The 15,655-nt window shown below is 34.0% G+C and overlaps 1 protein-coding gene across 9 annotated transcripts in view; it reads right to left on the bottom strand.

The window, feature by feature from the left end:
- Nucleotides 1-15,655, bottom strand: part of DLG1 (discs large MAGUK scaffold protein 1) — a 276,957-nt gene that overhangs the window by 152,284 nt on the left and 109,018 nt on the right. Inside the window, exon 1 of one of the 9 annotated variants that reach the window (XM_045540005.1) lies at nt 14,087-14,320. The exons of the other annotated variants lie outside the window; for them this stretch is intronic. Within the exon in view, the coding sequence (XP_045395961.1) occupies nt 14,087-14,320 (234 nt within the window). Of the gene's footprint in view, nt 1-14,086; nt 14,321-15,655 lie in introns of those variants that run through there. 9 annotated transcript variants of the gene reach the window in all.

Genomic DNA, 15,655 nt, shown 5'->3' with positions numbered 1-15,655 from the left:
TCTAGTTCATGAATCTATTTCTACTTGCAAGATTCATAATATTCAGTTAAGGTTTCTTATCCCTTCATTATGAAAAGACAGTATTTTGTCATTATTCAGATTATGGTCTTGTACCAGGAAAGGATAAACCAACCACTAAAAATTTAAAGTAAACAAGACACCTAAAACTTAAAGACATGGTTATGTAATTAAAAAATAGGGATGAAAGTACCAACTGCAATATGCTTTTTTACCTGATTTTTATCACAATGTGGCTAGAGAAACACGCACAACCCTAGGCTTCGTGTCTACTAACCTAAAATGGGCCCTTAATGTTTCCTAGTAATCATATTTGCCCTAGTTTATTCACTCACAGGTTCCTAATGATTCAGGCCCCTATTATCTCTCTCTAAAACTGTCTCCTATTCCCCTGCCCTTTCACTTACTGTTTCAGGCATATCGACCTCCCAGCTGCTCTCTAAATATCTTATACATCCTCAGAGACTTTTTATTTGCTATTCCTCTGTCTAGAATGCTCTTGTCCAGATAGCCACATAATTCAGTCACAGCTTTACTCAAACATCACCTTAATGTTGAAGCCCCTCTTAAGTTATTCTATGAAACTAAACTCCCTCCACACAAATATACACATTTCCTATTGTCTTCTTGCTTTACCTTTCCTCCAGAATACCACATGTAGTCATGTGCTGCATATCAACATTTTAGTCAACAATAGACTACATGTATGATGGTGGTCCCCCAAAATTATAATGGAGCTGAAAAATTCCTATCATCTAATGACGCTGTAGCTGCTATAAGTCACAGTTAACATATTACTCATGTGGTTGTGGAAAGGCTGGTATAAACAAACCTACTGAGTTGCCAGTTGTATAAAAATATCGCACATACAATTATGTACAGTACATAATACTTGATAATGATAATAAGCTATGTTATTGATTTGTGTATTTACTATAATTGTTATCATTAGGGTGTACTCCTACTTATAAAAATAAAGTTAACTGTAAAACAGACTCAGGCCAGTTCTTCAGGAGGTACTCATGTAGAAGGCATTGTTATCATGGCCAGCCCACACGTTATTGACCCTGAAGACCTTCTAGTGGGACAAGATATGGAGGTAGAAAGACAGTGATATTGATGATCCTGACCCTATGGAGGCCTAGGCTAACATGTGTGCTTGTTTCTTTGTTTTTGGGAAAAAAGTTTTTAACAAGTTTTAAAAATAGAAAAAAGCTTACATAATAAGGATATAAAGGAAGAAAATGTTTTTGTATAGCTGCAAAATGTTTTTGTGTTTTAAGCTAAATGTTATTACAGAAGAATCAAAAAGTTAAAAATTTAAAAGTTTATAAAGTCAAAAAGGTTAATTAACTGAGAAATTTTTATACATTTAGTGTAGCTAAGTGTACAGTGTTTATAAAGTCTACAGTAGTGTACATTTATGTCCTAGGCCTTCACATTCACTCACCATTCACTCAATGACTCACCCAGAGTGACTTCCAGTCTTGTAAGCTCCATTCATGGCAAGTGCCCTATATAGGTGTATCATTTTTTTTTTACTGTATTTATCATGCTATCTTTTATACTGTAATTTTACTGTACCTTTTCTATGTTTAGGTATGATTAGATACACAAATACTTACCATTGTGTTACAATCGCCTATACTATTCAGTATAGTAACATGCTGTACAGGTTTTACAGCCTAGGAGCAATAGCTATACCATACAGCTTAGGTGTCTAGTAGGCTGTACCATTTATGTTTGTGTAAATATACTCTGTGATGTTCGCACGATGATAAAATCACCTAACACATTTCCCAGAACACATTGTTGTCATTAAGTGACGCATGATTGTATTCTACCTACTTATATTTATTATCTGTCTTCCTGTACTTTTTTTTTTTATTTTTTGGAGACAACGTCTTACTCCATTGCCCAGGCTAGAGTGCAGTGGTGTCACCACAGCTCACTACAACCTCCAACCCCTAGGCTCAAGGAATCCTTCTGGCTCAGCCTCCCAAGTAGCTATGACTACAGGTGCACACCACCACAAAGGGCTAATTAAAAGAAATTTTTTTTTGTAAAGGCAGCATCTCACTATGTTGCCCAGGCTAATCTTGAACTCCTGGACTCAAGCAATCCTTTCACCTCAGCCTCTCAAACTGCTCAGATTATAAGTGTGAGCCACCACACCTGGCCTCTATTCCCCTACTTTAATATAAAATCTGTAAGAGCAGGGATTTCTGTTCTGTTTAATCCTTCATGCCAAGAGCCTAGAAAAGTGCACATAGGAAGTATTTTACATGCTTGTTGGGTGAAAGAAACCATGTGACTACCAAAGAGGTCAATTTCCTCTAAAATGACTTAGGAAATAGATTATTGGGTACACTCATCCCTCCCCTACTCCTTTTTTCATGCTATTAAATATATGAATAGCAGACATCGCTAAAAGGTTCTTTCTGTGTTCTTCGGCAGCCACTGCCAATCAGAAGGTGTTCAAGATGTTCTATCATTTGACCTCAGAACAGAAGTTTGAAACTGTAAAAATGCCAAAAACTTGCCTGTTTCATCTCATTTTCTATCTAGTAATAACAAATTATCTAATAATGTCCTGTGTGAAAATAAACATATCTTGGTCAAGTACATTTGCTCAAAAGATTTTCATCTATTTTCTTTTCAAATTGCATTAGAAAATGAATCTTCTCAATGAGAGCTCATATTTAAAACCTGTAGTACCCTTCCTCTGAAGTCTAGGTTCTGCTAATCTCAATTTGGGTCCTTTGTTCTCTTAGAAGGTAGCTGCTTCAATACGTACCTATCCAATCCTCTACATTACATTCTTCTCTTAAAATAATTGCTGTGGTTTTTGTTTTCCTTGCTCTACCCTATCAAGGTTACCAATCCTCTAGCTAAGACATAGTTCTTTATCATTCTGTAATTAGGTTGCTTCTTCACATCTCTAGATTCCTCACTTAAGAGGCCAGATTAATTTTGTGAAACCAATGATGGTGGTGGCTGTGAGGGTGTTGGTAAAGATGATGATGATGACCTTAGTGGTATCAGGCATTGTAAGTACTTTGCATGTATTGTCTCATTTACTTCTCATTCAATCTTGATGCAGATAACATTTTCATCCCCATTTTCCACAGATTAGGAAACAGACTCAGAATTTAGGTAATTTCCCCCAAGGTGCCACTGGTAGTAAATGGCAGAATGAGACATAAATAAACCCAGGCCATCATCCTCTAAAGACAGTAGGCTTAACCAGTATTCTTCACTGCCTCTTTAAAATAGCTGAAAAAGAGTTTTATTTTGTCTTTATCATTACCACTATATTTTACTGCAAAGACAATACATAATACCCCCCAAAAGAAATAAATACTCCATCAATCTTTAGGTCAGGGGTTGGCAAATGTTTTCTGAAACAAAAAAGCTTTACTGGCCATGCAGTTTTTGTTGCAACTACTCAACTCTGCTGCTGTAGCTCAAAAGTAGCCATAGACAAACACAAACAAACAGGCATGGTTGTGTTCCAATAAAACTTTAATTACAAAAACAGGTGGCAGGCTACATTTATTTGGCTTGCAGGTTGTAGTTTGCTAACCCCTGCTTTAGATGCTTTTTAAAAAGAAAAAAAAAAGGCTGAATAAATCAATGAAAAAATAGAAAATGAACTCAAGATACCTATATTAGCTTTCACTAGCTATAGTTGGTTCAACCCTGTTGCAATGCTTCATCTTTGATAAAAATAAGCAACTCCTCTTCCCCCAAACATGAAAGTGACAATTTAAAAAAGAAAAGAAATACATACAGAAATTTCAAGTTTCATCTAGAGTTCCTTAAAATACTTTTAGAAAAAAAAAGTCTACATAGTATAAGCTGTGCCCTTATAATTGAAAGAAATTAGCCTCTATACTGTACATAGCCTTCCAGTTTAGAAAAAAGTGATTAGAATGATATTTGTTCTGTCCCCACCCCCCAAAATCCTGCTATGGTATTAGTATGGCTGAAGCCATTAAGTCTTAAGAGTGATATGCATCTTGTTTTTCCTCTATCTTCCAAAATGCTTTTGATTTGATTTATTTCCAAATTTATAACCCTTTGATACATTAGCTGGTCCTAATATATTCAGATTTAAATACAGAAATATGAGGATGAGATCTGTTTTAATTTAAATCCCAGGTTATAATCTCCAATTCTTCTTCTCAAAACCAACAAAAAATCTGTAAGCCAATCAGTTGGTTCCACTCTGTCAAAACTATTACTTCTTCATACCCTTGAGCTGGTTGTGTCAATAGAGTTTAGATCTCACAAATACTGAAAATACTGTTCAGAAATGTGACCAAATTGGGGTTTACTAAAGAATGAACAAGTGGGGCTCCTGTTAAGAGGTGAAGAAGGCAAAAATCTTTTAAATAAATTTATCCAGGAGCAGAAGTTGTGTTTAGGCTTCTCTTAAAATTCTACTGCTCCCAGATGTCATAACCAGTTGGTCTGCAACTTACACAAAATAGGTCCAGTCTTTGATGATTGATTTGCATAAGCCTGTAAAATATCGCATCAGTTGGTTTATTTAAAGTTTCTTTTAAAAAGTGATAATTGTAGGCTACTGTTCTCCACATGGTCGGAACAACTATTTTTACCTTTATCAAAATTCTAAACTTTGATATAAAAATGGAAGACTCAAAATGTTATCTAAATAACAGTTCCAGGAAGTACAAAGAATAACATATGAAAGATCTTTAAAGAAACTGGTACTAAGTAAAATTTTAATGATAAGAATTTAAGTCCTTCAGATGTGTAAGTATATGCCTCACAATTTTTTTCACAGAAGGCTTTGGATTACTTGAGAAATACACGTGATCTTACAAAATCCTATAATGTAGACTTGCTAATTTTTAAGCCACAGTTCTACATAAAAATGGCTTGGGAACTATACAGTGGCCAAGTCATATTTAGAAGCTCCAAACTTCCTCTTAGCCATCACCAGATTAAATAAACACCCATATAACATTTGTTTATTCATTTGACAAATGTTTATATAGTGCATTCTCCATGCTAGGCTCTAGAGATACAAAAGAAAAAAACACACACCTTGTAGTACCAGCTCTTGTGAAGCTAATGGTTTAGCAGCTGATATAAAATAAAATCATTACCCCACTGGGTACTGAATTATAGTTGTTATAAAAGGTATGAAGTACAATTCTCATGAAAACAAACAGCTTGAAAATAAACAAAGGGCAAAAATGTTACCTAGGCTGACTTCTGCCCTGACCCCATGAGCATATGGGTCAGTCATTTTTCAGCACTATTATTAACATATTATTTTAAAGGTTAACTTAAAAAAACTTGTTTGAATATATTAAAAATATATACATTACGGTCTGTGAAATTTCTTTCTTTTTGCCTAATTGTCTTTGACAGAAGGGTCATCTAACAATCAAGATACTATGTAGAAGCTACAAGATGAACACATTTCCAGTTTATAAAGAGCTTATATAACAAATTTCACTTATTTAGTTCTTCGAACTAAGCCAATCTAATCTACATCAAGATACCAATTTTGTATTTTCTAATAGACTTTATTTTTTAGAGCAGTTTTAGATTCACAGCAAAACTGAGTAGAAAGTACAGCAAGTTTCCATATACCCTCTGCTCACACACACAGACTTCCCACTATCAACATCCCTGCACTGGAATGGTACATTTGTTACAATCAATCGGCCTAGACTGACATATCATTATCACCCAAAGTCTATAGTTTATATTAAGGTTCACTCTTGGGGTTGGATAGTCTTTGGGTTTTGACAAGTTGTTTGATGACATGTTTCCATCACTGTAGTACCATACAGAATAGTTTCACTGTCCTAAAAATCCTCTGTACTCCTCCTATTCATCCTCTCTTCTTATTGTCTCCACTATTTTGCATTTTCCAGAATGTTATATATATATATATATATGTACATATATATACATGTTATATATATATAACAGATATTTCCAGAATGTTATATGTATATATAAAAAATGATGATAGCTCATTTCTTTTTAGTGCTGAATAATATTTCATTGTCTAAACATGCCACATTTTATCCATTTACCTACTGAAGGACATATTGATTGCTTTTAGCAATTATGAACAAAGCTGCTATGTGTGGGTTTTTGTATATAAATAAGTTTTTAATTCATATGGGTATATACGAATGAGTGAAACTGCTGGATTGTATGGTCAATTTTTTATTTTTAAAAGCTTATACAACCATTGTGAACAATTACTTTTTGTTTAATCTTCATTTTTCGAAAGTATCCAATAGTACAAATGGCTGGTTCTTAAAAATTGTTTAAACATATTTTTGAAGGCTAAGTGCGGTGGTTCATGCCTATAATCCTAGCACTTTGGGAGGCTGAGGTGGGAGGATCACTGGAGCCCAGGAGCTCAAGGTTACAGTGAGCTATGATCACTCCACTGCACACCAGCATGGGTGACAGCTAGTGAGGCCCTGTCTCTACAAAACAAAACATATTTTTGAGCAAATACATACAGATGCTCTGTAAACAATTTCCTGAAAAATGGAGAAACAAAATATATTCTACAATATTTTTTATGTGAAAAAAAGAACAATTAATTTCTAAATATGAGTCATAGTGTTAACCTTACAAAGTTAGCAGCCTTTTGAGTGGGAAATTAAGAAACAAATGTCTTTGTCAAGAGTTAGCATCTCACAACCAGTACAACAGAGTTTTTATCCTAACTTTGGTTGTCTGGTTAGTCAATACCAAAGGAGACTATTTCTACCCATTCCCCTAGAAAACCACCTACCATCAGTCAGAGTCAGCATTTCCAAAGTACTTTAAGAAGACTTTCTAACTAACCTATATATTTCTAATTTAATACAAAGGCACTACACTACTGAATAAAAACAATTCATTCCTTAGAGATGAAAAATATATATATATATATATATATATATATTAATCACTTCAAAACACAACCATCACTAGGCATGATACCAAACACATGAAATATGTACAGACAACAAGGTTAGGTCAATCCAAGATGTTCAAGATAGAGATGTCTTGGTGTGAATATATAGATCTGTAGCCTGGTGGGAATAATCAAGATAAATAGTTATAAATAGGGTGACCATATGCCTTTGCTTATCTGGAAAGTCTGTATTCATGCCTGTTGTCCCACTTTAGTTAATAATAATCCCCTCTTTTCATTAGAAGTATCCTACTTTGGCCTATGAGTTATATAGTTATCCTAGTTATAAGGAAATCGAATGGTTTCTCTTCTCTTCCCCCCCTGCCTCATCTCCTTATGTGCATTCCTTCTCAGAGGGGTAAAAAAAAAAAAAGATTATCTAGCTGATGAGCCAGAGGATCATTATAACTCTAGATAAAAAGTGTGACACATGCTGACAGAAGGTCTAAGGGAGAAGACAGATAAACACACCTGCTTTGGCCTTCCTTTGTACAAGCTGGTCTCTCCTTGTCTTTTCATTTATTCATCAAATATTTCCTGGTTATCTACTATGTGCCAGCCACTGTTAGAGAAACTGGGGTGAAGCAATAAAATAACAGAAAACACACCCAACACGGAGCTGACAGACTTGTGAAATAAACAGACAGAAAATTTATGATAAAAAAAGAATCAGGTAATACTAAGTAGTATGAAGAAAAACAAAAAAAGGTAAGATAGAGTAATGTTTGGACTAAAGGCGTGCTACCTTAGTGGAAGGAAAGAATGGAGACAGGAGAGCAGTTAGATGTCTACTGCTATAGTTCAGGCAACAAATTAATTGATCAGTAGTGGCAGAAGTGTTAAGAAGTAGCCAGATGATAAATATATCCTGAACATAAAGCCAACAGGGTTTGCTATTAGACTGGATGTGAAGCAAAGCAAAAAGGAATAGAAGATGATTCCAAGGGTTTTTGTCTTCTTCAGCATCTCAGTGAATAGCACACACTGAATGAAGAAGATGAGAGAGCAATAAAATTAGAATTTTTTTTAATGTTAACTTTAAGATGCTTAACCCAAGTGGAGATACTGAGTAGGAAGTTAGATATACAAGTCTAGTGTAAAGGGATTAGCTCTGGGCTAAAGATAGAAATCTTGATTACTTAAAGGCATAGGACTAAGATGGGATCACCTGAAATGTGAGTTTAACAAGAATGGAGTTCAAAGACTGAGCCCTGAGGCACTCTTAACATTTATCAGTAGGAAAAAGAAGGATACTATACAAGACACTGAGGCTGGTAGAATATTAGAAGAGCAGTGTCCCGGAGTCAAAGGAGAGAAAAGAATTTAAAGGAGGAAGTAATCAATTGTGTTTAAAGCTGTTGTGGGCCAAGTAAAATGAAGAATGAGAACTGACTGTTGGATTTGATAATCTGTACTTCACACAAAGAGGGGTTTTATTTGTTTGTTTTACTGCCAAGTATCACAAAGTATCACAGTAGGTATGTATGCTGATGGGAATTATCCAGTATAGAGGGAAAGACAGATGATGCAGAAAAGAGAGGAGAGAATTTCAGAAGTCCTTAATAGTCAAATGGACTACGATCTAGTATATAAGTGAAGGGCGAGCTTTAGGAACCTAGTTCGTTTATTTTAACAGGCTGGAACACAGAGCAAGATTGTCAATTGAGAATAAAGGGCAGGAAACAGGTACCAGAAGTTTAATGGGCAGTTTGGGAGTTGGTGCAGAGGAGGCAGAGTTGCAATAAACTAAGGTTGAATCTTACTTAAGTAGTTACAGAAGTGCAAGAGAATTGAGGTTAGGAAAGGTAGTGTCTAGTCATGGACAATGGAATTTGAGCAAGGCATAGAGGGAACTGACAACACAAAAAAGGGGCAACAGATAATAAAAAGGTGAGCTAGAGGTCTTGAGAGAGTTAAAAAAAGATCACTGTAGTGGAGGTACTAAAGGAAGTGAGCTGAAAACAAAGAAAGTGCTAGTCAAATAGTTTAAGATGCTTGCAACTGAGATTACTTAAGTGGTACAGTTGATGGTAATGAGAAAGTCTTGAATATAATCATTTAAGTGGGTCACTCAAATGAAAGAAAAACCAAGATCCACACAGTTAAAGATACCAGAGAATTGAGAAGTAAAGATTTTGGATGGATCATGCAAGGATGTTAAAAATCACTAAGAATGATTACAGGAGTAGTGGGCAGAGAAAAGATAGTTAATAAGGTGTTTAAACCATCAACGAGCGAGAGTGATTGGAAGAGATGCAGATGACTAGAAAAGGAGGAAAAGTAGAAAATACTAGGTACAATTATCCATAAAATATCAACGATAAGCAAAGAAAGACATTAACTCAATCTGTTGGTCCCATGGTATAGGGGTATGAAAGACAAAAGTCCCACATTTTGTGACGGCCATAAAAACAGTATTCTCAGGGGAATGGCAGGCTTACATGAGAGGAAAAAAAGGTGAGATGAACCATCACAGAAGAGGTGGCAGATAAAGGAGATTCTACTGATGACAAACTGGAAGCTCCAAAGGACTGAGTGAACAGGTTTGGGTGATTACAGATAAATGGGAGTTTAAGACAGATTAGGGATATACCAGAGTCACAAAGGGATAAGGAAATAAGAGACTAATCTGGAAGGTTTAGACCTTTTGTGGTGACTGAGGCTAAAATGGATGTAGAATCTAAGATTAGTCCTTATATGTTTGGGGGAGCCTGGTAAGAATTGGATAGATAAGCAATTAAATTTAGTCATCTACTTGTGATTGGCTTTTAGCAACTTGAAGGGAGGAGGGAAGGAAAGGTCAGAAAATTGGTGGTTTCACCAAGAATTTAAGGGGCTCTTTGAGGATCCCCTCCCTTAAATCTTATCACTAAAGGTGTTGAGATTTGTAGTTCTTAACAAAGTGGACAGCTTGCACTTATAATTAACTTATTCAGTCAATAATATTTATTGAATGTTTGAATGTGCTGCACTACCCTAGGTGCTATAATTTCTAATTATCTATATTTGAATTTGTCCATATACTATCAGAGTTAAGCAATATAAAAATAAAATAATAATAGCTGCACCTAACTCTAAAGTAGCACTTACTATGTGACAGGTGCTATTTCTAAGTATGTTTTATATGTGTATATATATATATTTTAAATCATTTAATAGAATTCAATGATGTTGATACTATCATCTCATTTTTTTCCTTTTTGTACAGGAAGTACAATGAATAGCCCTAAAAATATTAAATCCTGTATAATTCAGAATGCACCTGTTTAGGACAAATAGTATTCTTTTCATACAAATTAGCTTATATATTTTTCCACACGGGTATTTGAATAGTGTTTCCTTGTATTTTAATTTAGGGCAAGGCTTTTCCTCTATGTAGATTATTCAACTCATGTGGCTAATATCTACTCTTGTGAAAATTTTATAATTTGATTTCAATTCTAACAAGTATCATGTCCGTTCAATTCACTCCTAAGAATAGAAATTTGTTGCTTTGGCTTAATTTGGCATGTCAATTGTTTGGGGGGGGGAACCTTTCTGAATATTTATAATTCAAAATACATTTTTGTTAGGAATTGTTACGAATTTTTAAATAGTCTAAAATATATGAATAGTTGCTATTTATTGTTAGGAATTTTTAGGAGTTTTAAAATACTGTTAGGAATTTTTAAATAGTACAAAATATATGAATAGTTGCTAAGCACATTCAAACTGATGTAACACTTCACAGATATTCATAGTTTATATGATTATTACTGTCATTAATAAATGCTGATATCACCAAGTAGGTAAAACTTTTCACCTAAGAGGTAATCAAGTAGCAAAGTCTAGAAGCAACATGATAGAGTTCTTCAAAACCCCATTGAATATAAAAATTGGTCCTAGATTGGAACAGGGCTGAGTACACCAAATAGAACTTGGTAGACTGGTGTCAAGTGATCCTAAATGCAAGAATAGGGAGACTGAGGGTGAGGAACCAAGGAGGGCTTGACAATGCATAGGCCACTTTTTCTATATTATATTAACAGTTCAAAATTAAGGACATAAACAATATGAAGCCCAAAACAGAAAAACTTTCACCAAAGTAAACTAATTCACAAGAAACTCATCTTAATTGAGTATTAATAAAAAACAAAATAAGCCCCCCAAAATGCACAATGTAAACTTTTGAGATACAACCAAATGATAAAAATTAGAGACAGTTTGTAAGCTATATGGTTAACACTATTGGGTAAGGAAATCAGGTGCATGGGAGATTTGTGTACCTTGAGGATAATATGAAGAATGGAGGGGAAGAAAAGGGATGTGAAGAACAAATGGGCTGCTGTGAAAAAGTAAAGGTAAGTGTGAGGGAAGAGAGCAGATCCAATAAATATAGGTACCCAAGAAGTGTCAGATTAGGGGCCATATTTTGGAAGGCCAAGAGATAACAACATTCCAGGTGTTGGAAATAGCAATTAATTAATTCCATAAAGATTTACTAAGCACCAAGTATGTGCCAAGTCCTACCCTAGAAGCTGGGTTTCTTACAAAAATTTATAACCACTTGGTTTCCTTATCATTCAAAAAACATTAATGACATCCTACCAAGTTCCACATATTACAGTAGAACCTGGCACAGAATCTTAGTGATGAACATGAATACCTCCAACAGACAAGCAATTTAAATTACTCTGTAAAATAAGTAAAGGCATTTTAAATTTATAGTGGATATTTGGGGGGTATTAAATTAGAGTAATGCTTTTCATACTACTATAATTTGATTTAATAACAACTCTCCAATCTGCTGAAAGTATCACATGCCTAGTCATAAGCAATTAGATTCATTTAATCTTTCTATCAAATCTTAGAACAGAGTTTTTCTGACAACAGTGAAATAGAGACCTCTGCTTATTATCAATCACAGTACAAAACACTAAGACTATTAAATTCATAGCTATACAGCACCTGCTCAAAAAATTATGAAATTTCATCAATCTACTTTGTTTCCAACAATGAACAAATCCCTCTGATGCTACAAAATAAAACTGCTAGCCATGAGTCAGTAGGTAAAATAGAAAAATGTATTTTAGCATCAACTAAGATCCAATTATGTCTAAAGCTCTTTCTCAGTCCCATTATATTTTATCCTATATAATGAACTCCAGTGAGTTACAACAAAAGACCTGAATATATAAACTATCCAACTCATCAATTAGAAAAAGGTATAAAATGAAAAATGAAATGCTGGTACTCCAGAGCAGGAGAAATAGAAACTAAACCTCTGACCTAATGTCTATACTTCTGGAGAAAAAATACAAAGGTAATGAAAATGACAACATGAGTATCAGAAGAGAGGAACGCAAGAAATAAAAACTCACTTATCATTACACAGGAATCATCTGAAGCAAACTGGGTGGGAGGATAAAATTTAAAATGGCTTTGTAGCATCAACAGCAAATAGAGGTCATTTTAGTGCAATATGACAGCAACTTTTTGCTCCAACTCCTAACTATAATGTAATTCTATGCTTTCAATAGTTTTATACATGAACTATTTTTCCTGTCTTTTCATTTGTATGTCCTTAATAAGATGAACTACAGATATAGCAATGCTAGTGTATATACATATGTATGGTAATGTATATGTATTTATATATAAAGTTTTAAACATATCTTGTTGGCAATGGAATATATCATTTAATATTAATCTACAATGAATAACAATGCCAACCTTTTGTCTTTGCATCTCTTTTTCATATATATATAATTGTAGTCAAAATCAAGTTTGTTAAATCTTGGGGCAGTATTCAATTTAAGAGTTAAATCAATCATTGCCCCTAAATAACTTTTGATTGTCAGTAACCTCAGTGCCTACACAAAAATAACAACTCTCCCTATTCCAGTAATTCCATTTCTCTCAAACATGTAAGAAAAATAAGAATTTCTTACTTAAGAAATTTGATATCATTTTAAAATCAAAACCATTAAAGGCTATTTTAGCAACAGAAACAATAAAGAAATGTTAGGAATATATAAAGAAATATAAAACTGTTGATAGCTGCAGTTTGTATTTATTGTGCTGCTTCTAATTATTTAAAAAAAAAGATGGCTTCAAGGGAATGTATTTTTAAAAGGCCCTAAGGAATGTGTAGGTATGTGTTTTGTTAATTTAAGTATCACTGATGTCAAAGGCCAAAAGTATTTTCAACTTGCTTTTAAATTAGACTACTTATCATCCTTTTATTTTTATGAAAGTTGAATATCTGTTTAAACATAGACTTTAAAATATGAATATTTCCCCCAATCCACCCTTATACCAAACAATAGGTATTTCATTCAAACAATTATTAATTTTACTTTATATTTTTCCTCCTATACTCAACATTATTTCCTCAAAAAGAAGTGGTTTTACAAGATTTTTTTTTTTAATTTGGGAGACTTTTAGTGTTTGCTCATCTCTTTAAACTGTGATTTGAATATGTGAAAAAAATATTCCCATGACTGTGTAATCATACAAGTTTACTGACTTCAAATTAACCCTAGATAATATATATTTACAGAAATGGAAATAGTCATTGAGTCCCTTGAATAAGCCATAATTTAATATAACTAATATGTAAGTATACACAATACTAGCCAATTGTATTAAATTTAATCTATTCTCAAAACACTGGAAAATGAAAATATTTCAAATTATCTTCTGTTTCTTTACTATCACAATCTCCCTAAGGTTATCTAATAACATACAAACACTAAGCAAGTATTTTCTTTGGTCAGATATCTACTCTATAGCATTTAACACAGTCTAAAAATAAGGAGATAAGCATTATTAATTTACATTTTATGTACCAATGGTTTTATATTTTTAGAGTAGTCATTCAATAGAATCTGAGACTGTTTTGTCTGGCATTACATAAGAGCATAAGGGAAAATATTTTTTGTTCCTCCTTTTGTGCTAAAGACCTGCATAGATGGACTGCAAACATACATTTCTGCACATCCAAGTTTGCAGTGCATAAGACTCTTTTTTTAAATAATAAGAAATCTATATTAAGACATTTTTACAAAGCAAATGTGAACAGAAATATATTGAAAATAATTTCAACAAGTGGTATGTTACCTGGGTGGAGCTGGTGGCTACCGAGATGCAGTCAATAAAGCTATGTCTTCGAGTGAAAAATGCAACTATCTGCTGCCAGCGTGAAGGTTCTGGCTCAGCTTGCAGTTCATCTGATGAACCCTTTTTTGCCCAGTGTTTCTGCTTTGGGCCTACTGAGCCATGGCTAGAGCTAGTATTGCCTCCTCGACTGCCGCGAGAGTACAGAAGTGTGTTGTTTCCGAAAATGTAATTCATCTCTGCAGCCCTGCAGGTGGTTGCCAAGCAGTCTTACTTCTCTACCAGCTGCTGAGTGGTGAATGATCGGTAAAAACTGCAGCTAGAATTACAGCAGCATCACTTGTAGATCAGGGAAAATAAAAACCTTGAGAAATGATGCTCATTTTCTCGGTAATTTCTTCCTATGAAAAAGCTTGTATCTTCCCTCTGTACCTGTTAGCTGTATGATGGCTGAGTTTATTTTTGCAGACAAAAAAGACGACATAAGGTAGATTTCTTTCTCATGATTATTTTTTCACCAGCGTCTGCAGGAACCGAAAGCTGTTCTTTTGTTAGCTGATAACTAGATGGACTGAAATCCAGGAAGTGAGGTCGATTAGCAGGTAAAGAAGGATGTTACAAACACTGGACTACCAAGACCCTGTGGGGCTGCCTGATTTAATGCACTGGGTGGAGAAACCCTGGATTACCAAGTTTCAATCACAGTCTGTAGTAAAATCCAATGGCATCTTCACTGCTTACATAAATTATAAATATGAACTGAATTAAAACATACAAGAGGATTCTTTCTGCCAACAGTTCTGATTGTTAAAATAATTTCACTTAAAGAATCTTTGTCATTCACACACAAATTTCTATACCAGGAAGGATCTTACATTATTTAGCACTAGTTCTAAATTTTTTAAAGGTCCTATCTATATTAAACTTTGAGGATCTAATGATAGAGGGCAATCCATTTATAATGGGGCACTAACATTTCATGTAATATACTGCTTTTTAATGCTTTCGATAATTGAGTCTGGAGACAGAAACAGATTAATTAGCAAAACAAATATTCGGCTTCTGGAACTTGTATGATAAAAAAGAATGGTTAAGAAATTATCAGTATCATCCCTCTAGTACATTATAAACATCAAGATTACAAGGTTATAAATTAGTAAAAATGCAAAATAATTAACTTTGATAAATTTTTTTGTTTCATAATCAGCGAAATGTGTTTTATCAAACTCTTCCTAAATAATACTCTGGTTCACAAAAAATATTGTTTGGCTGTTAAATGGACATTTTCTAACATCTAATATGTACACCTGTGTTTCTCAACATGGTAGTTAACCTCAGAATTGCCTGGAGTCCTAGTTAAAAATGCAGATTGGTATACTCACTCCCTGTCAGAATTTTTAGAGGTAGGGGGACCTGGGAATTTTTATTTTTAAAAAGCTTTCTAAGTGACTCTTAAGCACTCTCAAGTCTGAGAACCACAGACTCCTAAACCTGTCCTCCTAACACTATGCTATATTAGTATATATTACAATACAGGGTCATTTAAAAGTAGTATGGGAACAGAAATGCTAC

Source organism: Lemur catta, chromosome 1 (genome assembly GCF_020740605.2).
Source record: "Lemur catta isolate mLemCat1 chromosome 1, mLemCat1.pri, whole genome shotgun sequence".
Lineage (NCBI taxonomy): Eukaryota > Metazoa > Chordata > Mammalia > Primates > Lemuridae > Lemur > Lemur catta.
The sequence above is the reverse complement of the archived record's forward strand: the minus strand, read 5'-3'. Positions and strand labels throughout refer to the sequence as shown.